This window comes from Belonocnema kinseyi, chromosome 4, assembly GCF_010883055.1.
Source record: "Belonocnema kinseyi isolate 2016_QV_RU_SX_M_011 chromosome 4, B_treatae_v1, whole genome shotgun sequence".
Classification (NCBI taxonomy): Eukaryota; Metazoa; Arthropoda; class Insecta; order Hymenoptera; family Cynipidae; genus Belonocnema; species Belonocnema kinseyi.
In genome coordinates, this window is record NC_046660.1 from 19,929,843 (window position 1) to 19,957,576 (window position 27,734).

A 27,734-nucleotide genomic window follows, 5' to 3' on the forward strand; every position below is an offset into this window, starting at 1 on the left:
TGTCAAAGCCGACTCAAGTTATACAAACTACTGCACCAATATTATATAAAAATGTTGTAAGTGCCCTCCTAATTTCGAAATTTGACCTTATCACCTTTTGTAACTGAATATTTCATTTTTGGAATTGAGTAAACTCTCACAAAGCGCCTTTTTTACCAAGTGCCTCTCTCTTTGCATCACTAAAATATTATCTTGTCCTATCCTCAACCTCAATAATTGTTTATCTTTTTCTGCCATGAAGATTCAAAGTTTTTAAAAAGATTGGATAGATGCGAAAGATGCGCGTGCGCGAGATGATATTCAAATAATCCACCAATGCGCCCCAAAGATATTTCCCGCCAAGCCATAGGGGCGTGGCTTTACAGGCGCTTGGTAACAAGCTTCTTACCGAGCACCGGGCGCTTTGTGAGAGTTTACTCTTATAATAAATATTATGATCAATACAAGTCAATATAAATATTCAATATCGATAAACTTGAATAATTTTTTATATTTTCTTCTAAAGTATAGTGATGATTCTCAATTGCTGATTTAGAAATGCTGTGCAAGATAATATTTTTTAATATGCGCAGGATTATTTGTCCACTTAAAATCATTATTCTTAATTGTTATTTAATGCCACTTATTATTATTTTACGATTGAGTCGACTCTGGACCAATTTCTTTTACAACCATAGTTCGTATTTACTTATGATTATTATTTCTATCGGAGTCTTCAAATATGGAATACATTTACTATCTTGCTTTCTTCGTAATATATTAAACTTTCCCCTCATTACGATTAACAATATTAATTTAACACTTGTATAGGTAAAAATCACTATATAAAAAGATGCTACAAGGGATGACTTACATTGATATGTATAAAAAATTCTTTTTCACAATCACTTAAAAGAAGGAGGTTGCCAGAAATTTTTTCGTGAGGTTGGATGCAATTGCTATTAATTAATGAACGAGTTACTGGAATAAAGGCAGCAATTTTTTAAAATTTAATTATAAATAATTGGAAAAAAATAAGTACCGAGTTAAGCGAATAAAGCACATATCAAAGTATTCCTTGCAATGAGAGAATATTTTTTCTGGCAAATTGTTGAGAAAATAATTCGGTGGATTATTCAGATTAATTCTTTCAGGCCGCATTTTTATGCGATTATTTTTTTATCAGTAATTATTTACTTTGATGAATTTTCTGAATTTTCTATTAAATGGTTAAAGAAATTTTTGAAGGTTTGCTTTCTAGTTTATAAGTAAAATATTATTTGGGTAAGAATAAAAAAAGTTTCATATTAAAAATAATCTATAGAAATTACGTTCATAACTATTCTAATTCTGTTAAAAACGTATACTAAATTATTTCAAAGGTATGAATTTTTAATTTCAATTCGAAAAGTAGTTACCAAATTTCCAAAAAACTCTTTCTCAGTTCAAAAAGTCGTCATTTTACATAAAAAAATTTATTTAACATATTACAAATTTTTAATTTTTTTTTTCAAATTGAAATAGTACAAATCTATTAATATGTAACATCAATGAAATCGTTGATCGATTCTCATTTCTTTCGATCCTTTCTTCTTATTTTGTTTTGGAATTTAACCTAAAAAGAAAATTGTATAACAAAAATTTGAATTATTTTTGTGTTTTCTTTTCTTCAGAAAATTAAAAATATTTTTGTGAATACATTACAAAAGCGAGTATAAAGTGATTATTATAATTCCATGGAAACTCCGAAACGTTGAAAAAAGACGTTTTTGAACATTTTTTTTATTGTTTTGGTAATTTTTGACAAAAATACAAACGTTTTTTGGTCTTTTTGGATTGATCTTTTACTTTTGGACTAAAAAGAAGGCCTTGCAGAAGGCTTCTAAAAATTTACCGAAAAATTTGGGAAATTTTGAGTATTTTATGAGATTTTCTTTTATCGATTCAGATTTCTTTCAATATAATTATACACTTATTCTTAATTTTTTCTGAAATTTAATCACAAAAAAAATGTATAATTTTTGTTTTTTTCCATAAAAATACAAATTCTTTAGTAAAAAATATATAAAAGTGAGTATGGAGTGAAAGCCCGAAAGGTTGAAAAAATCAGTGAGAATTTTTTTTATATTTGTATTTTTTGACAAAAAATACAATTTTTTGGTCTCTCTTGGCTGATATTCAACTTTTGAAAAAAAAATATTTATAATACATGTATTTTTATAATTTTTCGTTCTGAGATTTAACTTGAAATGTTTTAAAATTTTTTCGCTTTTTTCAGTTAAATACAAATTTTGTTGCAAAAAAATGATGAAAGTAAATACAAATTTATTATGATTCCATGGAAAAGCTGAAAAGTTGAAAAATCTGTCATTAAACAAATATTATTTGATTTTTTTGTTAATACAAACTTTTTTTGGTCCTCCTTGGCTAACATTTTCCTTTGTGACTAAAAATAAGGTTTTTCAAAAGTTTTGAAACCATTTCCTTCCAAATTTAGAAAAGTCAAAAAAGTAAACAAATTCATTTTTATTTTATTTTAATTATTCTTTTCTCTCCGCGTGGGATGAATAAGGAATCAGGATATTAATTTATGAAAAATAAAACAAGCTTGTTCGATACCAGTATAGGCACATATTGGCAAATAGAACTGACTATAGAAAGGGCGAAAATTTGATGCCAGGATAGGTTTCAATGGGGTTTCCATATTTGCAGACTTATTTTCTATATTAACCAAATAGTTCTTATATAAATCATGTTCCACTTCTCAATAGTTATTTATTTTTGTTATTCGAATGCTCATTTAGGAAGGATGAAGTAGGACGTTTATAGGAATCATTTCTTAATCGTAATGCCTCCAACAATAACTTGAATAACTTCAATAACAATTTAATAGAATATGCTTCCAAACTTCCAAGATAAAATCCAAGCTTTAATTATCTACATTAATTATAGAATAATTGTTGAATTAATCCATTGCTAACGTTAAAAGTAAGAGATTATTCCATTTGGAATTAATCATTACATTTTTAGAGTTTCGTAGTTCGTCCGACGTAATTTTTTCATGAAGCTCGAGAGAAGACGAGATAAGACTCAAGACTAAACTCGAGACGAGGCGAGAATCAAGACTAGACTCGAGAAGAGAATCGAGACGAGGCAAGAATCGAGACAAGACGAGACTCGAGTCGAGGCATGACTCGCCGACTTTGACTAATTTTTTTATAATTAATATTCGCAAGTCAAGAAGGAAGGAAGTTAAGAAAGGCGAGGTTGAGCAATAATCAATATCGCAGAAAACTATTGAATGGAACACGACATGTATAGCATATAATCGCGGTTTCACGCGCCAGGGAGCGGAAAAAATTTATTCGCCGGGCATCAAGCCTCTAGATCCATTCTTCACTTTCGCACGTACATTTCATAATTGCAAAAGGGCAAAATATAAAGCTTCGTGACACGATTTCGTCGTCCACTGAAAGCAATGATTTTTTACCATGCGAGAATTTCTATTACTTAAGTGGTGCAAATTTGAAGTTTTTAATCCCGGTATTTTGAAAAAATGTGGAAAAATAAATAAATTTAGTGTGAATGAGTTTTGAAAAAAGATTTAGTTATTATTATTATTATTATTATTATTGAATATGAACAAATGAGATGTTATTTTTGCATTTTTTATTTTATTGTCGATATTCAACGAGTAGGTAATTTAATACCGGAAAAAGTTATTTAGTGTTTTCTGATATTCAGTTAGCATTTTTAAATAATTGTGGGCAATTGAAAACTAATAAAATTTTTTAATTAACCATTCATCACATTCATCCCTGGAAATATCACAGAAAATCGAAAAATATAAAACTAGGCGCACCGCGGCTTTATTTTTACGATTTATCTACTTAGCTTTTTACACATCTTTCGTTACAATGCTCGCTGCTGTAACTATTGTAATTGCTAATAAATTAATAATTTTTTTTCACGAATAAGAAAATGTTGAAAAATTTAACTCGAAAAGAATAGAAAAATATGAAAGAAATAATCAATTTATAATTCTTTAGACTGATTTTTTTTAAATAGGAATTTTTTCATGAAGGAAAAATAGGGTAAGAGCACCAATTATTGGTTCTTTAGTTTTGAATAATTTTTTTTTACTGTATAATTAATAGATACCTTTTGAGAAGGCGAACATTTTTTTTACCAACTAGCGTGAAGTTTTACAAAATTAGAAAACATTTTTTTTTTAATTTATGTATTCGGAACAAATTAACATAATTTAATTTTCTTTGCACCAGTTTATAGCGAAATTTACTATTTTTCAACTCCCTTAAATAAACTTGATTTTTGAAAACATTTTTCAAATCGTACATTATACGAAAATACGTGAATTTAAAAAAAGTCTCCTTTGATTTTTTAAAGATTCTATGTAATAATACTATTTATTCAAATCAAAAACTAATTTTTTAAAATATAAAATAAATTTTACGAAAATAAATTTTTTTCTTATTTTTATACCTACATGCCTTAAGGAAGCTAAAATCATAAATTACAGATTTGTGTATTAATTGGATGAAACAATTAAAAAAATACCGAAAATATAATTATATAATTATAAAAATAAAATTACATAATTAAATTAAAAAAAAAATGTTAAAAGTGTCAAATTACCGAAAGAAAATAAGACTTTCGAAAATATTTTGTATCGAAATTAAAATATTTTGAAGGTAAAAGTAAATAAAACTAAAAAAGTTCTAAAATTTCCCAAGTTTTGAAACCAGATTGTTCAAAATCTTAAAATTTTGAATACGTTAATTAGTAAATTCCTGGAACTTGTGATTCTCACAATTTAAAATTCAAAAGAATAAAAAATTATTTTAATAAGCAAAAATATTAATTATAATTTAATAATTTATGAAATTTTGAAATTTCGCATTTTAAAATTTCGGTATTATGTAATATCGTCAATTTCTATAGTTCTGCCAACTTTTCTTTCGGATTTTTTCAATTTCGTTATAACAGAATTCCTATAGTTCCATTCTTTTCTCAATTTCAAATTTCTAAAATTAAATTTTTTGCAAATTTTTTGCTTTGGAAATTATTTTTTCGGTATTTTTTAACATTTGGGATATTTATTTTTCTGGGAAATTTTAACATCCCAATGGCAAATATAGTTAATTAAATTTAAAACAAGTTTAGGAAAATTACGTTGAAAATTTTAAAACTTGTAACATTCGTAAATTTATAGAAAATGCAGTTACAGAATTTAGAAATATCAGATCTTTTAGATTTTAAATAATCATAACAAAACAGCAAATTCTTTTCTCAATTTCAAATTTCGAAAATTAAATTTTTTGCAAATTTTTTGCTTTGGAAATTATTTTTTCGGTATTTTTTAACATTTGGGATATTTATTTTTCTGGGAAATTTTAACATCCCAATGGCAAATATAGTTAATTAAATTTAAGACAATTTTAGGAAAATTACGTTGAAAATTTAAAAACTTGTAACATTCGTAAATTTATAGAAAATGCAGTTACAGAATGTAGAAATATCAGATCTTTTAGATTTTAAATAATCATAACAAAACAGCAAAAATCATAATTTAATAAATTTTTTATTTGAAATCTAAATGATCTGATATTTCTAAATTTTATTATCTGTATATTTGATAAATTGTTATAATTTCAATTTCTTTAAGACATTATACTTCAAGAAAATTTGCCTTGATTTTTTTATAATTAATCTAAAATAAAGTGGTCCTGAATTGGTGAAAAATTGTTTGTTGTAAAATAAAAACTTTGATCTCATAGAGAAAATGAGGATATGAAATGTTGTAGGTAACAGAGGTAAAACTGAGGTAAACTTTCCTTTGTGAAGCATAATGTAGTCACGGAAAGTTTACCTCATTTTGGTTAATTAGTTGACTATTACGCTGCAACGTTTCGTATACCCAGTTTTTTCTGAAAATCCCATTGTCTATAATGCTTATTTTCTTGACAATCATTCCTAAATTGACGGCATAATTTAACCAACTAAAGAAAAATGGCTAAAGAGATCCAGCTGAAAATTCCTGTACGGGAACCTCAAAGGATCCTGGACATGTTGCTGGACACGATCCTGCAGAAATTTGCAGGAATTCGGCGAAAGAACCTGTACATGAACTTGCAAAGGAACCTGTATCCGTGTTTCTATATAGAAAACCACGCCTCAATTTACTTTGAAAAGGAACCTGTACAGACACCTATACTCCATCATTCAAAGGTTCCTTTATCGGTACAGGTTCTAAAGCAGAATTATTTAAAGTTTCCTTTAACAATTTCCTGCACAGGTTCCGTGTAGATCACATGTGCTGGTTCGTGTGCATGATCGCGTCCAGATATATTTTTCAGGATCCGCCGAGGTTCCTGCACAGTTATTTGGCCAAGGAAACTGTTGATAATTCTGCAAAAGAACCTGTATGCGTGTTTCTGTACAGAAACTCACGCCTCAATTTACTTCGCAAAGGAACCTGTACAGGAACCTATACTCGATCATTCCACGGCTTCTTCTTTGGCACAGGTTCCATTGCAGGATCATGTACAGTTACTTTTGGCAAATTGCTTCACAGGAATTGTCCAGATTATCTGTGCAAGTTCGTGTGCAGGATCGTGTCTAGAAAATGTTCAGGATCCTCCCGAGTGCCTGTAGAGGACTTTGGTGACGGAAACTGTACATGAACCTCTAAAGAAACCTGTATGCAAGTTATCCCTTGAATTGTCATGTACAGGTGCCTTTTCAAAGTGACTTGTGACGGGTTATTGCGGGTTCTTGTACAGGTACTTGTTCAGGATCCTATATATGAACCTGCATAGGAACTTATCCAAGAGGGTTCGCTAGTGGCTTAACTCTTTCGATATTCAGTTCGCTCTTCAAGGAAGTAAAAGGAAGGCAACTTCATAGCTGTAAACAACATGAGTTTTTCGAGACGGCTTTCAATAAAGGATCCCATACGTGTTTCTGTACGGGATACCATATGTGTTCTTGTACAGGAACCCATGCTTCAAATTACTTTTCAAAGCAACCTGTACAGGTATCTATAGATATACTCGACCATTTGAAGGTTTCTTCCTCGGTATAAGTTCCATCTTCGGTATAGGTTCCTTCTTAGGCACAGATAACTTTTTCGGTACAGGTACCTTTTTCGGTATAGGTTCCTTTTTCAGTACAGGTTTCTTCGTTAATAAATAAATAAATTAGAGAAAGAAGCCAACAATTGATGCTCTATAAAGCAACCCTATAAAATTAAAAATACAAATTGCTTATAAATGCATTAATCTTCAGATTAGAGCAAGTTCGCAGCGAACGTTAATATAATAAAATATTACAATCGTCCACTAATTACGAAACACACGTTATTCACTCGTTCATCACTGGATGAATGATGTTAATTAGTGTCCTGCCACTCGATTTTTTTTTTGAAAAGCTACATGAAAATCTTTGATTCGCTGTTATCGATAGGCTATGATGATTTAAAGATGTCGGTTGTTGTGGAAGGTGTGTCTTTATCGAACAGCGGCGTAATTGTGGCAGGTGTGACTTCTTTCGTCGCCGCAACTCTCGTTGTTGTGCTGGCCATCCCCGAAGTACCGGAAGTCGTTGGTACTTGCTGCGCACATTGACAGTTCTTCAGGGTAAGAGAAAATTTTACATTTGTCAATAAAAATCACTAAAAAAAAAATTCACCTAAAAGATCATCCACAAAATAAATCTGAATTAGTTTAACTAGGCAGAAAAAAATGGTGGTATGAAACGTTGCTGGTAATAGTTTAAGCAAGGTAATATCAACTGATTATTATGGTTGAATTTTCAACAAAAAATGTGAATTTTTAACCCTTAAATCAATTTTTAACGAAATAGTATAATTTTCCACTAAAAACAATCAATTTTCAATTAAAAATTTCATTTGACAATTAAAAATAGCAATTTAGATTCAAAAAAGGAATTTTTTATTTTAAAAAGCATTCTCTAATTAAAATAGTTAATTTCTCAACGAAAATTGATGAATTTAAAACAAAATTAATTTTCAAACAAGAAGATTACTTTTATAGAAAAAAACAAACAAACCAAACGAATTCCTAACAAAGTAAATGATTTTTCAACCAAACCGTAAAATTTTCGACTAGAAAAAACAATTTTCAATAAAAAATCTCAACTTTCAATTAAAAATAGCAATTTTCATTTTAAAAATGCAATTTTCCATTTAAAAATGCAATTTAAATTTGAAAAAGCAATTTTTAATGAAAGTTTCAACTAGAAAAAACCAATTTTCAACCAAAAATCTTAATTTTCGATTAAAAATAGCAAGTTTTAATTTTCCATTTGAAAATGCAATTTTCAATTTGAAAAATTAATTTTTAATTAAAAATAGCAGTTTTCAAGTGAAAAAATATGAATTTTTAAAAGTAAAGACAATTTTCAAACAAATACTGTAATTTTTATGGAATAGATGAGTTTTCCAACAAAATACATGAATATCCAAACAAACAGTATAATTTTCAACTAAATTAAACAATCGATTTTCAATTTAAAAAATCAATTTTATATTTTAAAAAGCAATTTATAATTCAAATATTTAAGTTTTTATCTAAAATTGATGAATTAAAAAAATAATTTTTTAACAAGGAAGATTACTTTTATATAGAAAAAGATTAAACGAATTCTTAACAAAGTACATAAATTTCCAACCAAACAGTATACTTTTCAACTAGAAAAATTCAATTTTTAACCAAAATCTAAATTTTTAAATTAAAAATAGCAATTTTCATTTAAAAATGCAATTTTCCATTTAAAAATACAATTTTCAATTTAAAAATCAAGTTTTGATTAAAAATAGCAAAGACTGTAGCTTTTTAAGGAAAAGATGAATTTTCTATCTGAAAAACCACTTTTATAAAAAAAGTTGAATTTTCAAATAAAAAGAATGAATTTTTAACTAAGAAGATTACTTTTCTACAAAAAGAAAAAAAGAATTCACAACAAAATACATGAATTTTCAACCATACAATATAATTTTGAACTAAAAACAATCAATTTTCCATTTCAAAAAGTAATTTATAATGAACCAGAAACCTAAATTTTCAATTTAAAAATGCATTTTTCAATTTAAAACAGCAATTTTCAATTAAAACTAGCAGTTTTCAAGCAAAAAATCAATCTTCTACTAAAAGTGAAATAGTAATATTTTCAGTTAAAAAAAAAAAATTTTATTACAAAATTGATCGCATTACAATAAAATTTTAAACTAAAATAGTGGAATTTTTAACCAAAATTTACGATTTTTCAACAATAAAGGCCATTTTTAAATAAATACTGTAATTTTCTATCCAATAGATCAACTTTTTACCTGAAAAGTTAATTTGTAGCCAAATAGTGTAATTTTCTGCAATTTTTTGTAATTTTTAAATTTAACAAGACTTTCCTATGAGCTAATTGAATTTCTTTAAAAAAAAATGACTTTTCATCTGAAAAGACTATTTGTGCGAAAAAAAGACGAATTCTCAAACAAATATCAATCCGACAAATAGTGTAATTTTTATGTAGAAAATTTCAATTTTTAATTAAAAGTATTAATTTTCTATTGAGAAAAGCAATTTCCAACCAACAATGAAGCAAAAATGAGAATTTTTAACGAAAATATTAATTTTCAACCGAAAAATGTGGTTTTCTATGAAACTATTTATTTTCTACCAAAAAAGATAAATGATCAACAAAATAAAAGAATTTTCTACCATATAGTGTAATTTTAATTTAGAGAATATCAATTTTGAATCAAAACTATCAATTTTCAATTAAAAAAAGCAATTTACAACCAAAAATGAAACAGTTATATTGTTAGTGTAACAAATTAATTTTTAACCAAAAACTAATCGAATTTCCGACAAAATAGTTAAATTAAAAAAAAAAACTAAATTACAACCTAAAATAAGAATTTATAAAAATAAAGTTAATTTTTAACCAAAGAATGTATTTTTCCATGAAATTGTTAAATTTTCAAGCAGAAAATATTTTTTTAGAAAAAAGTATAACTTTTAACTAAAAAAAATAACTTTCAATTAAGAAAGTTAAAATTAAAAAAAAAAGACAAATTCTCAACAAAATACAAGAGTTTTCAAACAAATATTTGTAATTTTTAACTATAAAATATGAATTTTTAATTACGAATAGCAATTTACAACAAAAGACAAAACTTTTATATTTTAAATTTAACAAATTAATTCCCAACCACAAACTAATTTCATTATCAACAAAATAGTAAAATTTTTTACATCAAAAATGGAATTTTCAGCGAAAAATATGATTTTTTTAGAAATAAAGTTAAATTTTTTACCAAACAATGTAATATTCTACGGAATTATTGTACTTTCAACTAAGGAGATTTATTTTCTACAAAAAAGATGAATTATCAACAATGTACAAAAATTTATCACCAAATAGAGCCATTTGCATCCAGAAAATATCAATTTTAAATTAAAAGTATTAATTTTTAATTAAGAAATGAAATTTCCAACCAAAAATGAAACATGTATATTTTGATTTTATCAAATTAATTTTTAACCAAAAACTAATCGCCTTTTTAACAAACTAGTAAAATTTAAAAAAAAATTAAATTTTCAACTAAAAATATGATTTTTGAACTATATAGTTAATTTCTTATGGAATTTTTCAATTTTCAAACTAAACAAAGGTTTTTTTAAACAGTTGAATTTTTAACTAAAAAGATTTATTTTCAGCGAAAGAGCGAATCCTTAATGAAATACATGAATTTTTAACCAAATAGCTTAATTTTCATCTAGATGATATCATTTTTAAATTAAAAATAGCAACTTTCAATTATAAGAAGAAATTTCCAACCAAAAATGAAAAGGTTATATTTTGAATGCAGGAAATTAAATTTCCACCCAAAACTAATCGCATTTGCAATATAATAGTTGCATTTGAAACAACAAAAAATTGAATTTTCAACCAAGAGTATAAATTTTTAACAACAAAATTTAATTTTAACAAAATAATATAATTTTCTATTGAATTGTTTAATTTCCAAACTAAAAAAACGGTTTTTTCTACAAAATAGTCGAATTTTGAACCCAAAAGATTTCTTTTCTAATAAAAAAGACAAATTCTCAACAAAATATATGAATTTTCCACCAAATAGTGCATTTTTTTCGAGAAAATATCAATTTTTAATAAAAGTAGCAATTTTATATTAAAAAAAGCATTTGCTAACTAAAAATAAAACAGTTATACTTTGAGTGTATAAAATTAATTTTTAATCAAAAACTAATAACATTTTTAAAAACATAGTTGAATTTTTAACCAAAATAGTTAAATTTTCAACCAAAAATATTAATTTTTTTTACCATGAAGTTAAGTTTTTACCAGATAGTTTGATTTTCTTATAATGCATTGTCAATCAGGATTTATTTTCTACCAAAAAAAAACGAATTCTTAACAAAATAAAAGAACCTTCAACCAAACAATTTTTTTAAACTATAAAATATAAATTTTCAATTAAAAATAGCAATTTTCAATTTAAAAAATTGATTACCTCATTATAAAATAGCTCCTTCCCTTCTTCGACTGCTGGCAGTAGTTCGTCAGTGGAGTGAGGAGTCCTGGGACTAGGCGTCGGAGCAATCTGTTGCTGTTGTGGCTGTTGCTGATCCCTTTGCTTGGTTAACCTAAGCTCCTGAAGAGCCTGTCTTTGTTCTTTTTCATTCCTCTCACGTTCCAGTCTTCGAGCACTGAAACTCCTTGCTGATGAGGTCGTACTATGCACTGAGGCCAAGCTAGGGCGACGAGAACCTAGAGCCAGAGAAATAGACAATTAGACTTTTTTTTAAAACTTCTTCGAGTTTTTGGTTTTCACGAAAGTCAGACGCTCGACGATAGGATCTCACGTAATATCGACGTATCAATGCAATGTGGAATCAAGTTCCGACTAGTTCTTACAAATAATCAGGTTACGGTTGCTCCTCCTGCTGGAAGTATCTTTTTGAATAATTTTGAATGTTCATGATAGAAAGACATAGAGAAAATTTATCCTATTCTATCTCTGTCCATCTCTATCATCTGTCCAGGTCTATATTTTCATATCTCACTTTTACCCTAAACTTATATCTCATTGTTACCCTAAACTTATATCTCGTTGTTACCCTAAACTTATATCTATCTTTTTGGAGCACCTCTTCTCTATCTTACTCTATCATTCATCTACCCAATTAAATATTTTTTTACCTCTTTCTTAATCTACATTTATGCTTATCTTTTATAATCACCTCTTATCTATCTCATCCTATCCTTTATCTATCTACGTCAATGTTTTTCTATGTTTCTGTTACCCTAAACTCTTATCTATCTTTTTGAAGCAATTTTTTTCGATTTAACTTTATCCTCCATCCATCCACGTCAATATTATTTAATCTCTCTGTTACTCGAAACTTATATATTTCTTTTGGAAGCACTTTTCTATCTCACCTTATCCCTTATCTATCCACCTCAATATATTTTTTTTATCTCTCTGTCAATCTAAATTCTTTTCTATATTTTTCAATACCGTCCTTCCTGTCTTATCCTATTCTTTATCCATCTACGTCAATCATTTTCTATCTCTCTATTACCGTAAATCTCATTCTATCCTTCGTCTCTCCATGTCTATCTTTTACTATTCTTCTGTTAATATAAATTTCTGTCAATATTTTTTAATCCCCTCTTTTCTATCTTATCCTATCCTTTATCTATCTATTTCAATATTTTTAATTTCTTCTTCTTCATCAAATCCTATCCTTTATCCACGTAAATATTTGTCTATCTCTCTGTGTTTCTAAATTCCCGCCTGTCTTTTTCAAAACCATCCTTTCTATTTCATCCCGTCCTTTCATTTTCCCCATTTTTTTTCTATTTCCTGGTTACCCTCAACTCCTATCTATCTTTTTAAAGCACTTCTTCTCTATCTCTTCTTATCCTTTATCTATCAACGTCAATCTTTTTCCATCTCTCTGTTACCTTAAACTTATGCAGATATTTTTGAAGCGCTTCTTCTCAATCTCACCTTATCCTTCATCCACCCACGTCAATATTTTTATATCTCTCTGTTACCCTAAACTTATGGCTATCTTTTCGTAGCATCTCTTCTTTGTCTGACCTTATCCTACATCTATCCAAGTGAATATTTTTATATCCTTCTGTTACCCTAAACTCATATCTATCTTTTTGAAGCACCTTTTTTCTATCTCACCCTATCCTTCCTCTGTCCACGTCATATTTTTTCTATCTCTTTCTCAATCCAAATTTATGTTTATTTTCTTCAAACCCCTCTTCCCTATCCCACCCTATCTTCTATCTATCCACGTCAATATTTTTCTATTTTGCTATCAATATAAATTTCCGCCTATCTTTTTCAATACCACCCTTTCTATCTCATCCTATCTTTTATCCATCCACGTCAATATTTATCTTTTTCTGTATTACCCTAAACGAAAATCTATCTTTTTACAGCACCCCTTCTCTATCTCACCCTATCCTTCATCTCTTCACGTCTATCTTTGACTATATCTCTGTTAATCTAAATTTCTGACGATCTTTGTCAATTAACTATTTTCTATCTTATACTATTCTTTATCTATTTATATCAATTTATGAATTTCCTCATTTCAATCAAATCCTATCTTTTATCTGTTTACGTAAATCCTTTCTTCTGTTTCTTTGTTAATCTGAATCCAAGACAATCTTCTTCAATCCCTTTAATCCTATGTCTATGCACGTCAATCTTATTCTATCTCTTTGCCAATACAAATTTGTGCTTTTCTTTTATAGTACCCTCTTCCTTATCTAATTTTATCGTACGTCTATTAACCTCTATCTTTTTCTATCTCTTTGTAAATCTAAATTTATTTTTATCTCTTTCAATAATCTCTTTGTTTATCTGATCCTATGCTTTTTCTATCCATGTCGATATTTTTCTACATCTTTCTCATTCTACATTCATGTTTATCTTCATCAATTAACCCTCTTCTCTATCTCATCTTATTCTTTGTCTATCGAATTGAATCTTTTTGTATCTGTTTGTTGAAATAAATCAATATCCTCTTCCCTATTACATCTCATCATAATTCTATCGAAATCTATATTTTTCTATCTATTTTTTAATTTAATTTCAAGTCTGTCTTTTTTAACACTCGCTTCTTTATCTCATCCTATCCTTTATCGATCCACGAAAATATTTGTCTATCTCTTTGTAAATAAAAATTCACGAGTATCATTGACAATATCCTCTTTCTTATTTCATTATATGCTACCTCTATGTCTATCTTTTTCTATCTATTTTTCATCTAAATTTAGGTACACCTTTATTCAATATCGTCCTCTATATATCATCCTAAAATTTGTTTATACACGTCAAACTTTTTCTATTCCCTTATTAATCTAAATTCCGCTCCAAATTTTTTAAATCTCATTTTCTCTATCGTATGGTGTACTGCATTTATCCACGTCAATCTTTTACTATCTCTCTGTTAATCTATATTTATGTCGATCCTTTTTAATTTCCTCTTTCCTATCGTATCCTATTCTTTATCTATCCAAGTCAATATTTTAAATTTATTCTTCTCTATCACCTATAATCCTTTCTCTACATACTTCATTTTTTTGGACTCTTTGTTAATCTAAACTAACGCCGATCTTTTTCAGTCCCTTTTATTTTTTGTCTATTAATCTTTTTCTCGCTCTTTGTAAATCTAAATTCACATCTTTGATTTAAAATATCCTCTTCCCTATTTCATAATATCCTACATCAATAAACTTCTATCTTTTTCTATTCACGTTTGAACTTAAATTAACGTCAATTTTTTCAATACCGTTTTTTCGATCTCATCCAACCTTCATCAACTGACATAAACTTTTTTCTACTTATTTGTCAATCTAAATTCCCATCTATCTTCTTTTACTCTCCTTTTCTCTATGCCACCCTATTCTTTATCTATTCACGTTAATGTTGTTAATCTTAATTCATTTCTATATTTTTCAATTCCCTATCGCTGATCTTATCCTATGGTTTATCTGATTATGTGAATCATTTTCTAGCTGTTAATTTAAATTCTCGTGTATCCTTTTGAATCTTTTTCCATTTTTTTCCTCTATCTTATCCTGTACAACATCTACCAACGTGTACCTTTCCCTATCTCTTTTTTAATCTAAATTCACGTTTATTTTTTGTAATATCTTTTTTGGCAATCTTATTCTATCTTCTATCTATCCACGTCAATATTTTTCTATCTCACAGTCAACTTAAATATCCGTCTTTCTTTGTCAATTTTGTCTTATTCATTTTAACCTATTTTACATCTATCAACGTATATTTTCTCTATCTCTTTGTTAATCTTAATTCACTCTTATCTTTTTTAATCCTCTATTGTTGATCTCATCCATTCATATGATTATTCATATGATTATCCACACTAGCCTTTTTTATTTTCTTGTTAATCTAAACTCACGTTTTTCTTTCAATCCTCTCTTCTCTCTCTCATCCTATCATTTATCTACCCACGTGAATATTTTACTATCTCTCTGTTAATCTAAATTTCTTTCGATCTTTTTCAATCCCCTTTTTTATATCTCATCCTATCCTTTGTCTATCCGAGTCAATATTTTTCTATCTTTCTCAATAAAAAATTTCCTTCTATCTTTTTTAATCCCCTCTTCTCTATCTCCCTGTAGCCTACTTCTATCAACCTTTATATTTTTTATCTCTTTGTTAATCTGAAATCCCGTCCATCTTTTTTAGTCTCGTCTTCTTTATGTCATCCTATCCTTTTTCTATTCACGTCAATACTTTTCTATCTCTTTGTCAATTTTAATTGACATCGATTTCTTGCAATCTGCTCTTCTCTACCTCATTGTATTTTAATTCTGTTCAGGTCTATCTTTTTCTATCTTTTTTAAAAATTTAATTCGTTTTTATCTTTTTTAATACCTTCTTCTCTATCTCATTCCAACCCTTATCTATTAACGTCAATACTTTGCTATCCCCTCTATCAATCTAAATTCTCGTCTATCTCCTCTATTACCCTTTTCTCAATCTCATTTAATCCTTATTCCATTTAAATCAATCTTTTCCTATCACTTTGTCGATATTTTTAAATATCTTTTCTTTTTCTCATCGTGTCATACGTCTACCAGCGTCTATCTTTTTCTATCTATTTTTCAATCTGATATCACGTCTCTCTTTTTCAATGTCCTGTTCCTTAAGACATCCTATAATTTATCTATCCACGTAAATTTTCGATCAAAAATGTAACTTTTCATTAAGATATTTCAATTTAAAAAACAATTTTTTATCAATTATCAGTGAGAAAATTTCAATTTGAAAAAAATGTAATAGTTACATTGTTCGTCAAAAAATGAATTTTTAACAAGACAAAAAAAAAGAATTCTCAACAGAATAGTTACATTTTGAACAAAAAAGATAAATTTTCAACTAACATTATAATTAAAAAAAATTGAATTAAAAAAAAGAGTGCAACCCAAAAGATGATTTCTTAACCTAGAAGATTTTTTTTTAATGAAATAGTTAATTTTTTATTCAAGAAGATGAATCTACAACCATAGAAAATGAACTCTTAACAAACTAGTTTAATTATAAATTAATTAGCTGAATTTCACACTAGAAAAAAATCTTTTATCACATACAGTTAAAATCGGTAAAAATGAACTCGATTCCAAGAATTGAAGCGCACCTAAACTAATTCTTTATGCAGAGTAACGGCAACCTGATTTTTTTAATGAGTAACCGTAAACTGATTTTTCAGGCGGACTATTTCTAGTTCTTAAAAAAATCAGAATTCTATTTTGTAATAATCGAACGTGTGATTTTGTGATTTTATTCATGCTTAATATTACCATAAAAGGAAAAATTGGAAAATTATAAAATTATTTAATATCAAATCCTTTAATACGTCGAGTATAATGTTAAAAATATAAAAGATGCGTTTTAGATCTTAAATAAATAAATAATAAAAAATATTCAATATTATTGTAAATTTTTATATTGTACTCGACGTGTTAAAATCAGTTATTGCCGCAATGAAGGCTTTTTAACTAATTCTATTTTCTAAACTAGTTATATATCTATTGTTATCCTTTTCTAAATAATTAATCTATTGTCTATCTATGTCTATGAAATATTTACAATTAAAAGCCTTGTAAATAATTGTGGCGCATTAATAATTTTCATTGGTGCAAGTAAAAAATATCCATATTTCCCAATGGTTCAATTGCATCCGAATGAAATTAAAAAGTTCTTCTGTGAAAATGGAATCCACATTTATACATAAATTTTTAAGCATTTAAAAATTATTATTTACGTCTATTGTAAAGCTAGAGTGTGCTAATCCGATTCGCTGAAAAAGGTGAAGATTAAAGAGAGTGGAAAAACGATTCGGAAAGTGAGAAAGCTATGTGAAGCAACTATTCTAAGCTTCTAAGAAAATTCCTGATTTTACATGCGTTTGTGCAGCAAGAAAGCGAGTGTAGAGACTAGCTAGATCTTACCAGGACCATTCGATTGAATTCAAGAAACGATTTATGTAGAAAAACCGCTGCCATCTTGCTGTCTCGTTAAAAGTTAATTTAAAAACCATCTATCTATCGCGATTCATTGCAAAATTTCAAATCATCCGATAGAGCAATAGCCAATAGCAATAGCAATAGGAAAATTGATTCATTGCAGAATAAATCTTTCTTTAATTTATACTTAACTTTGTTTTTGAATTATTAATAATTTTATAGTTTTTTTTTGGAATTGGGAGGGGGGGGGGGGAATTAATACTAGCAGGCAAACGATCTATTTAAAAGAACTTCCTAAAGATCAATTTTAAAAGGATTTTTACATGTCTTTCAATAAAAAGACTTGTCTATTATTGAAATGTTATTCTGCTCAAAATTTTTTTGTTAGATTTGGCTTAATGCCTTTAATATTTGGATCAGAAAAAATTGAAAAAAAATTTTTGTTTACGAAAAACTTGTTAGATTTACTATTTTGTTTGTAAAAGATGCTTAAGGGTTGTTTCAACATCCCCTAAACATTCGCAAAAGAAAACTGCCATTTACTTTTTGCAAAACCAAGAACGATTTCTTATTAAAGGATTGGGGTGAAAAATTTTGAAATTTATTTTTACGGTCGTTTTAATATTCATGAAACATTCTAACAAGAAAATCGATATTTTCAACAAAACAAAAAAACTAGAAGTTTTTTTATTATGATACAATTAATGCTGGAAATAAATTTATAATAAATTTAAGAAACATATCCTAGAAGAAGAATTAGTTCAGTTCTTTTTTAAATTTCTGACCCCAGAAATTGATTTCTAACCCCAATATTTCAATAACAAAACTCCTGTGGTTTTTGTTGTTTGGGAAATTATAATTTCTCGTTTGAATGTTTAGGGGACACCAATAGTGTAATAAGGTATAATAAAAAAAATCTCCAATTTTTTGATTTATTAGTAAATTAAAAAATTTTGTTTGAATATTTAGGGAATAACAAAACAAAAATTAAAAGCCTTTCAATGCTAGGATATGTTCTCACATTTATTGTGACTGGATTACTGACCCCAATGGTACAGTAAAACAGTTTTTTTCAATAAATTTTTTTTTCTGAAAAAATATCTTTCCCATTAAGCTACTGAAGAGATCGAGAAAAGAATCCTTTTTCAGAAATACAGGCAATTATTTGCCAGGTGTATATTTTTGGTCAGTCCAATATTTTCTTTTTCGAATAGATCAAGATTAGCCCGTACACCCAGGCTTTGAAAATTAACATTTAAAAAAATTAATTTCCAACCACAAACTAATTTCATTATCAACAAAAATAAAATTTTTTACATCAAAAATGGAATTTTCAGCGAAAAATATGATTTTTTTCAGAAATACAGTTAAATTTTTTACCAAACAATGTAATATTCTACGGAATTATTGTACTTTCAACTAAGGAGATTTATTTTGGTGAAATTTTGGCGCTTGGTGAAAAGGCGCTTGGTGAAAAGGGGCTTGGTGAGAGTCGACTGTACTGATGTTTGAACGATTATAAACTAAAAGATTTTCAAGTTTCGTTTTAGAATCTCATCTTGTTAAAAAGAATGGCAATTTTTAACGTCTTTTCAGACTATGTGGAGCTATGAATTAAACATTTTTGCAATGAAATTTTTTTCTAAATAGAATGCTGTGGTTCTATTCCTAGCAGAAAGAAGGAGAAGATCTTTTTTCAGAAAAAAATTAATTAAAATTTTTTTAAATTTATAGCTCCGTCTAATCTGAAAAGACGTTAAGAATATCTGTTATTTTCTGATGATAATACAGATTCCTTAAAAAATTAGAATATGTAACACCTGGAAAAATAATGAGTGTATTTATAAAAAAGGATTCTTCTTTCGGTCTCTCTAGTAGCTTAAAGGAAAAAGCACTCGACTGGCAATTGGAAGTTCTGTGGTTCGATTCTCAGTGGAGCAATTATTTTTTTTCAGTTAAAAAATTTTATATAAGAAATATTTCATTAATAGCACCATTTAGTCTGCAAAGACGTTAAGAATTTCTTTTGTTCTCTGATGATAAAACAATATACTTTAAAAAATAATATAGTAATAGCTTAGGGGATGTCAAAACAACTCTTGAAATAATTTAAGAGACTTTCCCTCCTAGGATATTTTTTCTATATTTGTTAAAAATTGAGATGACGGATCGAATTAGGGCACATAAACTTATTTCGCCGGAGTGGGAAGGCCCCTAGAAGTTTTCAAAAAATAATTCAGATCTTATTTCAAAAGGTTAATTTTAAGTTTTAAAGATATCAATATATGTCGAAAAATAACCTAAAAGGTTTCAAAACCATTTTTTCGGATTAATTTTTTTTTCATATGTAGAAGGTTCAGTAGTTTTGGAAATAATCGAAAATAATTGAAATATTAAAAAGATTCAGAACAATTTTCAACGAAATGTACATATTTGAAGATCACAAAGAAAAAATTAGAAGCCTTTTAAGAGTTTTCAAAAGTTTTAAAATAAAAATAAAATTGTTTCAAGATTCATAGTTAAATTTTAAATGATTTCTTTATTTTGAAAAAGGGATTCTAAAAGAAAATTAAATTAGAATTAGAAAATTATAAAAAAATTCTATTATGCTTCATAAAGATTTTGAAAAACTATGTTTAGCGTAATATTTTAAAACATTTCAAAGTATTTCAAAATTTTTTTAAAAAGAATCTGAATGATTTCAAGGCAAATTTTGTTGCCTTTAAAAAATATTAACACAAATTAAAAAAAATTTTTAACACATTTTAGAAGGTTCACAAATCTCAAGAAGATTAAAAAAATTCAATTTGAAAATTACACAAATGTTGAGAAAAATGTAGATTTTTTTATAATTTTCTAAAAAAGAAGCTTTTAATTTGAAAACAAGTACAATGAAAATTTCCCTTTTTGTCTTCAATTTTAAGTTTAAATCTATGAAAATAGTTATGCCGAAAAGAAAATTTCTTTTTTTTTTTAACTTGAACATTTTTTAAATAAATTTTTTTTTGAAACTGCAAAATAATCAAAAATTGTCCTAAAATCTCCCAACAAACTAAATTTCCCTACCAATCTAGAGAAAATTATTTGATTCTCTCAAAACCTTTCTCTCCAAATTCAATAAAAGCTTCTTTTTTTACAAAATTGTAAAAATATACATTTTTCTTAAAATTTTTGTCTGTTCAAATTAACAATTTTTCTGGAATCTTTGCAAGACTTCCATACCTTCTAAATGTCTTTTAAAATTTTCCGAATTTGTCTTAATATAATTTAAAATTTTTTTTGAAATACTTTGAAATCTTTAGAATATTATCCTGAAGATATTTTTTTCTAAAATGAAAAATCATTCAACATTTATCTAAGAACCTAAAGAAAAATTTTTCATTCTCTTGAAACCTTTCGTAATTTTAATTCAGCTTTTATTTTTAAAATTTTTAATAATCTGCATTAAAAAAAACATGAAATTTTTTCAAAAGGTTCAAATTAACTTTGAATTGTATGAACTCTTTTAAATATTTATTCAGCATAATAGAATTATTTGTAATTTCCTAATTCTGATTTCATTTTATACTGGAATTCTATTTTTAAAATAAAAAAATCATTTGAAATTTAACCAGTAATCTTGAGACAATTTTATTGTTCTCTTAAAAGCTTTAAAAATTCTTGAAAACTTTCTAATTTTTGGTACAAAATCTTTAAAAATGTACATTTCCTAAAAAATTTTCTAAATCTTCACAAGATTTCAATTATTTTCGATTATTTTCAAAACTACTGAAATATTGAAGAGTGTTCAATTTTAAATATATAACATTAATGAATTTGACATTGTAAATCTTGAAAATAAAATAACTTGCAATTATGTATATTCGACATTCAAGAATTTTCATTTATAACTATTAAAAATGTTAAAATTTTAAATTGTAAATGTTCAGAATTAAAGACTTTTTAATTTTTTCAATTTACAATTAATGAAATTGGTATATCTTTAAGAATGAAGAAATCAAGATTGCAAACGGTTAGTATTAAATAATTTTCAAATATAAATCTTTGAAATTGTAAAACTTTAAAGTGCAAAAATTTAAAATTGAAGAGTTTTTATTTTTGATAATTTAGAGTTAAAAATGATTGAAAAAAAATGAATAAAAAATTCTGTAATGTTGATAATTAATATTAAAAATTTTACAAATGCCTTCAATTTTGCAGATTTGGAATTTAAAATTTGACTTTTGATTTCCAAAATCATCGAATTCATCAAAATTGAAAGTTTCCTATTCATATTAATTGTAGATCTTAAAAACGGTAGAACCCTATATCTTGAATATTTAAAATAAAAAAGGTTTTAATTAAAAAAATGGTAAATTATGCAATTTGCAAGTGTTACAAAAAAATCTGCAATATTGAGAATTTCATCAATTTTGCAGATTAAGTATCGAAAATTATTCACTTTTGATTTTCAAAATCATCGACAGAGACAGAATTAATTTATTTTTGTATTTCTACATCAAATTAATTATATTAATTAACTTTACATAAAGTTAAAAAATTTTAAACTGAAAATGGTTGAAACTGAAGAATTTTCAAATATAAATCTTCAAAATTGTACTAATTTAGTGTTAATATTTTAAATTGAAAGGTTATTAATTTTTTTATTTAAAAATTGTACAAGATTTAAGTTTTAAAACAAGAACTTCTGTACTTTTGATACTTTAAATTCGAAATCTCTTCAATTTCAAAGATCTGAAATTGAAAACATGACTTTTGATTTTTAAAATCGCAAAAGTCAAAGTTTAAGAATTTTGATTTTAACATATTTTAAATTCAAAAGTTTTCAATCATAGCACTTAAAAATTGTAGAATATGAAATTTTTAATCTTTAAAATTGAAAAGATTTAAATGTTGACAATTTTTAAACGAAAATTATGTAATTTTTCTGTTTTATAATTAAAAATGATGCAATTTTTATGCTTTACATTAGAAATTTCAGCTTGGAAGATTTAGTACTAAAAACTCAACTTTCGATTCACAAATTGATCAAAATTTAAGGATTTTTATTTCTAAATGTTTAAATTCAAAGAGAACATAATTGTGCATTTTTTAAATTAAAAACTCATGAATTGCAAATAGTAAAAAATGAATCTTGACAGTTGAATAATTTGTAATTTTATATTTTCAAAATTGAAGAATTTTCAATTGCAGAACTGTAGATTTTAATTATTAAAAATTGAAGAATTTCTCATTTTCGAAATGTACAATCAAAAATGTATATAATACTGATAATTTACGTTTAAAAATTTTTTTATTTCAAAGATTTAGGAATTAAAATTTGACTTTTGATTTCCAGATTGATTTAAATTAAATAGTTTTATATATTTCAAAAATTCAAGAGTTTTCATTGAAACTTCTTATAATTCTAGAACTTAAAACTAAAAATCTTTGAAATTGATCAGCTTTCAATTCTGATAATTTCTCATTTAAAATTATGCAAGTTTCATGTTTTACAATTAAACATTTTGTAATTTAGGCACTTTGAAATAGAAATTTCAGTTTGGAGGATTTATGATTGAAAACTTTGCTTTTAGTTTTTAAAATCAGAAAAATTTAGGGATTTTTATTTAGAAAGGTTTAAAATTGAAGAATTTTAAAATTTCGAAATTCAAGAATTTTCAATTGCAAATCGTGAAAATTGCAGACTTTTCAATTGTGAATCTTGAAAATGGAAGCTTTTCATTTTGAAAGTTTATAATAAAAAATGTCTCCAATTTTGATGATTTATATTAAAAATTTCCAACATTTAGAACGCAATAACTTGATTAAATTTCCGAAATCATCAAAATTGAATAATTTGGTTTTATAATTTTAAAACTTCATAATTTTCAATTGTAACTCTTTAAAATCCTGCAACTTTTAACCAAAATTTTTTTAAATTCAAGAGTTTTTAATTTTTACAATTTACGATTCATAATTTACAATTTACAATTGAAAAATTTGTGATTTCAATGACTTACATTAGAAGTGTCTTCAAATCGGAAGATCCAGAATTAAAAACTTGATTTTTTCATATAATTTTTAAAAATAAAGTGTTTTTAATTGTAAATATTCGAGATTAGACCTATTTTAAAAAGTCGCTAAAAATGGTATTTTTTTAATTATAAACATCAAACACTAAACAAGTTGGCAAATTTTCAATATTGTAAACATCTTCCCAATTGAATATTAAAATTAAAAGTCAATTAAAATTGTATGAGCCCATGTAACTATTTAATATTTATTTAAATGAAGTATTATTATTTATATTTCATAATACTTCAAATCGAAGCCCATATTATAATTTGTAATAGAAATAACTTTATTCTCAATTATTGTTAGTGTAATGATAAAATACATTGACCAATTTAAATTTGCGAAAATTATTATTAATTTGTTAAAATTTTTTAAATTGTTGTCTTTAGCAACTGGGAAGCCTTTTGGCATATAGAAAGTACACAGATAAAAAACTGCGGAAAAGCTTAAAAAGTGGATGATCCATGTTAAATATCACTTAAAGTTTTTTCTACAATAATCTAGACTTAAATAACTAAATAAAAAATATATATTTTTTTTCTTTAGATGATTTACAGATATCAATAATAAAAGGAAAAATTGTTTTATTTTGTATTTTAAGGATTTTTGCTAGTTATATTGCCAACAAATTTTAAAATAGTTAATAAACTCGATGAAAAGAACAAAAAAAAATAAAATAAAAAATTCAGCCTTTCATAATAAAGATTAAAAAAAAATAACGATTTTTTTCTAAAGAAAAATTACAAACACAAGGTCAAATAAACAATTACTGATTTAATTATTTTTTTATAAATCTGAGGTTGGTGTCTCTTTAAATTTTTTATGTTTAACATTATGACTATTTTCGTCGATTTTATAAAATATTTGAAAGATTATTGAATTTGAATCAATCATGATTAATGAAGATTAAATCAGAAATATTATATTTTCTAGAACAGAAATAAAAACGTATAAAATCTCAAATAGATAATTTTTAATAAACAATCAAAAGGTTAAACTATTTTTTTAGTTGCAGATATATTTTTCTTTTTAAACTTCTCATGTTTAACATTCTGACTTGTTCCGTCAAGAATGTACCAGCATGCGGGATTTTTGGAAAACACAGTGCTCAACATATTTGCAAGCAGAGAAGAAAGAGTTTGTCGAATAGAAGAAGAATTTTGTTATCAACAAAAATCGATATTAGATGTCAAATTTAATTTTAAAGTATTTTTCGATATTAATTTTCAGTGCTCTTTTTTAATTTTCGAAATTTTTTAACATTACACGCCTTATAGCCGAAACCAAGTATCACATAAAAGGGTTTGCACATTCCAATTTTTTTCGGATTATGTTTTGAGGAGGTCTGCTAAATATTTTAAACCTGAAATTAAAATATTAGGTTATGCCCTTTTTTAAAAAAAGCTCAATTTTTAATTTTGCTTTCAGAAATATTTTCTATATTTTCATAAAAGATCGATCATTCTTCTAAGCGCCTGACGCGTTTAGGCAATTAGAAAAAACGAACCATAAAGCATTAAAATACGCATGAAATGGCTGTATATTATTTTAGTCTTATTTCAATGTTTCCCTAATTAATGAAATAATTTTTACAACATAATAGGGATAATGATTTTGTCATTTATTCAAAAAGGATTTTAATTTAAGTTCATGTTTTTATAGGTTTAAAATGTAAAACCTTCTTTTAATTTGCAATTTGGTTAGGTAAAAAAATTAAATGACTAATTTTACTATTCAACATGCATAATTTGAATTCTGAACGCATTTTTTGTAGTATTTAGTAAATATTACAACATAAATAATATATTGATTTATTATTGAATTATTAAAAATGATTTTTTTATTTAATGATTATAGGACTCGAGCTCGGTTAAAAATGCATATTTTTTTGTTTGAAAATTTTATTATTTGGTTTAAAATTGAAGAGCGTGATCCTAAATTTAACAATTTTGTTTAAAATCTCAGTTCAAGGTTAAATATTCGAATTTTCGGTTGAAAATTCATTTTTTCGTCTTTAAAATCCCACAAATTCATTAAATTTTGTTTATTTCCTCACTAATTATTTTTCTTGTTAAAAATGCATCCCTTTCGGGGAGAATTAATTTTCTTTTAAATTCCTGCATAATTATTTTAATTTTTTTATTTGAGGATTCAAATATTCTGTTGACATTTTTTTGAACTAAATCTAAATGCTTGTTGTTATAAATTAAAATATTTGTTTGCTGAAATATCAACTATTGTTGTTGAAAATTCGTTTTCTTTTTTAATCGAATTGATTGGTTAGGATAAAAATTTAATTATTCGGTTGAAAATTAAATTAATTGTTTAAAAAGTTAATTTTTTGTTGAACATGTCAATTCTCGGGTTACAAATTCAATCATTTTTGTTGAAAATTTAATTGATTGTTAAGAAATTATTTCTTCTGTAGAATCTGCGTATTTTCTGTTGGAAAATTAAACTTGTCATAAAAATTTTTCTCTTTCGCTTCAAAACTTGATACTTTGGTAGAAAATTAAATTCTTTTACAGAAAGTTTGTTTAAAAAAATTAATTTTTTCAAATAAAAATACAAACCATTTACTTCAAAATTTATATATTTTTCGAAAAAGACTTTTTTGGTAGAAAATTAATCTTCTGTGTTTCAAATTCGTTTACTTTTAATTAAAATTTATTGTTTTGTTAAAATGTAATAATTTTCGCTGAAAATTAAATTGATTTTAAAGAAAGTATTTCTTTTATTGAACATAATTTTTTTCAGGTTGAAATTTCGTCCCATTCGATGAAAAATTTATTAATTTTGTGGAAAATTCAACAAAATTAAGCTATTTTTTATGAAGTTTGTTTAAAAAAAATAATGTTCTGAAATAGAAATTCAAACATTTGGTTAAAAATTCATATAAATTTTAAAAACGGCTTTTTTGGTATAAAATTATTCTTCTGTGTTTAAAATTCTTTTAATTTTTCTTTAAAATTAATTTCTTCACTAAAAATTTAATAATTTTAGTTGAAAATTAAATTTATCTTTAAGTAATTACTTCTTTCATTGAACATGCATATTTTCGGGTTCAAAATCCAAATGTTTTTAGAAAATTCGTCTTTTTCGGTTGAAAATCTAACACTTTCGTAGGAAATGCAACTATTTGGTATTAAATTAAATATTTGCGTAGAAAATTTGTTTTTTTTCTTGAAAATTAAAGATCTCAAATAAAAATTCAACTACTCCATATTTGATTGAAATTTTTTTTAAGTTTCAAAATTTCACCAATGAGTTAACAATTTGTAGAAACTAGTATCACATCAATTGTGTAAACTGTTTATTTGAAAATATCTGTTATTGCTTGAAAATTCCTCTTTTTTATAAAACACTAATATTCAAATCTATATCTTAATTTTTAAAATAATAACTAGTTGTTTAAGCAATAATGATAATTTATAAGATTACGTTTGAGTTGCTTCAAATGATTAAAAATGAAATTTTATTGCTGACTCATGTTTAAATAAGTACTAAATTTCCTTCAGAAAAATATTAACTTAAACATTCATTAATTGTGTTATAAATTCCAGAAAATAGTAAATGTTCACGGTCTGTATGTGAAAACAATGTTTAAGCAAACAAAAGTCGTTAAAATAATTATGATAATAATCCTTACAAAATATTTAACCCTGAAAATTTGTAAATTGTGTAATTAATTTCAGAAAATACTAACTATTCACGATTTGCTGGAGAAAGATTGTTTAAACAAATACAAATTATTTTAATAATAAACGAATATTAGAAATACCGGTCATTATTTACAGACGAAAAAATTGTTTAAACAATAAATAATTGTTTGAATAATTCAAACTTAGTTGAAAAATACTTTGATTTTTTGAAAACCGACCTCCTTTCATTTGAAACTCAATGTTAATTTTCAAAGCCTGGGTGTACGGGCTAATCTTGATCTATTCGAAGAAGAAAATATTGGACTGACAAAAAAAAAATGTTTCGGACTACCCTAGTGTCTAAGCCCTTTTAAGTGAAAATCGGTTTATAGGCGTGTATTATTATAATTTTTAATCCACTTTTAGGATTTCGTTGCTACGAGTTGTCATTAAGTAAAATGGGGGGGGGGG

General features: G+C 25.8%; 1 protein-coding gene across 1 annotated transcript in view; it reads right to left on the reverse strand.

Annotated features, from left to right (window-relative positions):
* Positions 1–7,430: 7,430 nt before the first annotated feature.
* The window catches only part of LOC117170779, a 73,112-nt gene continuing 52,808 nt past the window's right edge, over positions 7,431–27,734 (reverse strand). Inside the window, exons 6-7 of the mRNA XM_033357817.1 lie at positions 11,552–11,808; positions 7,431–7,630 (exon numbers count right to left, since the gene is read on the reverse strand). Of these exons, the coding sequence (XP_033213708.1) occupies positions 7,466–7,630; positions 11,552–11,808 (422 nt within the window). The 3' untranslated portion in view covers positions 7,431–7,465. The remainder of the gene's footprint in view (positions 7,631–11,551; positions 11,809–27,734) is intronic.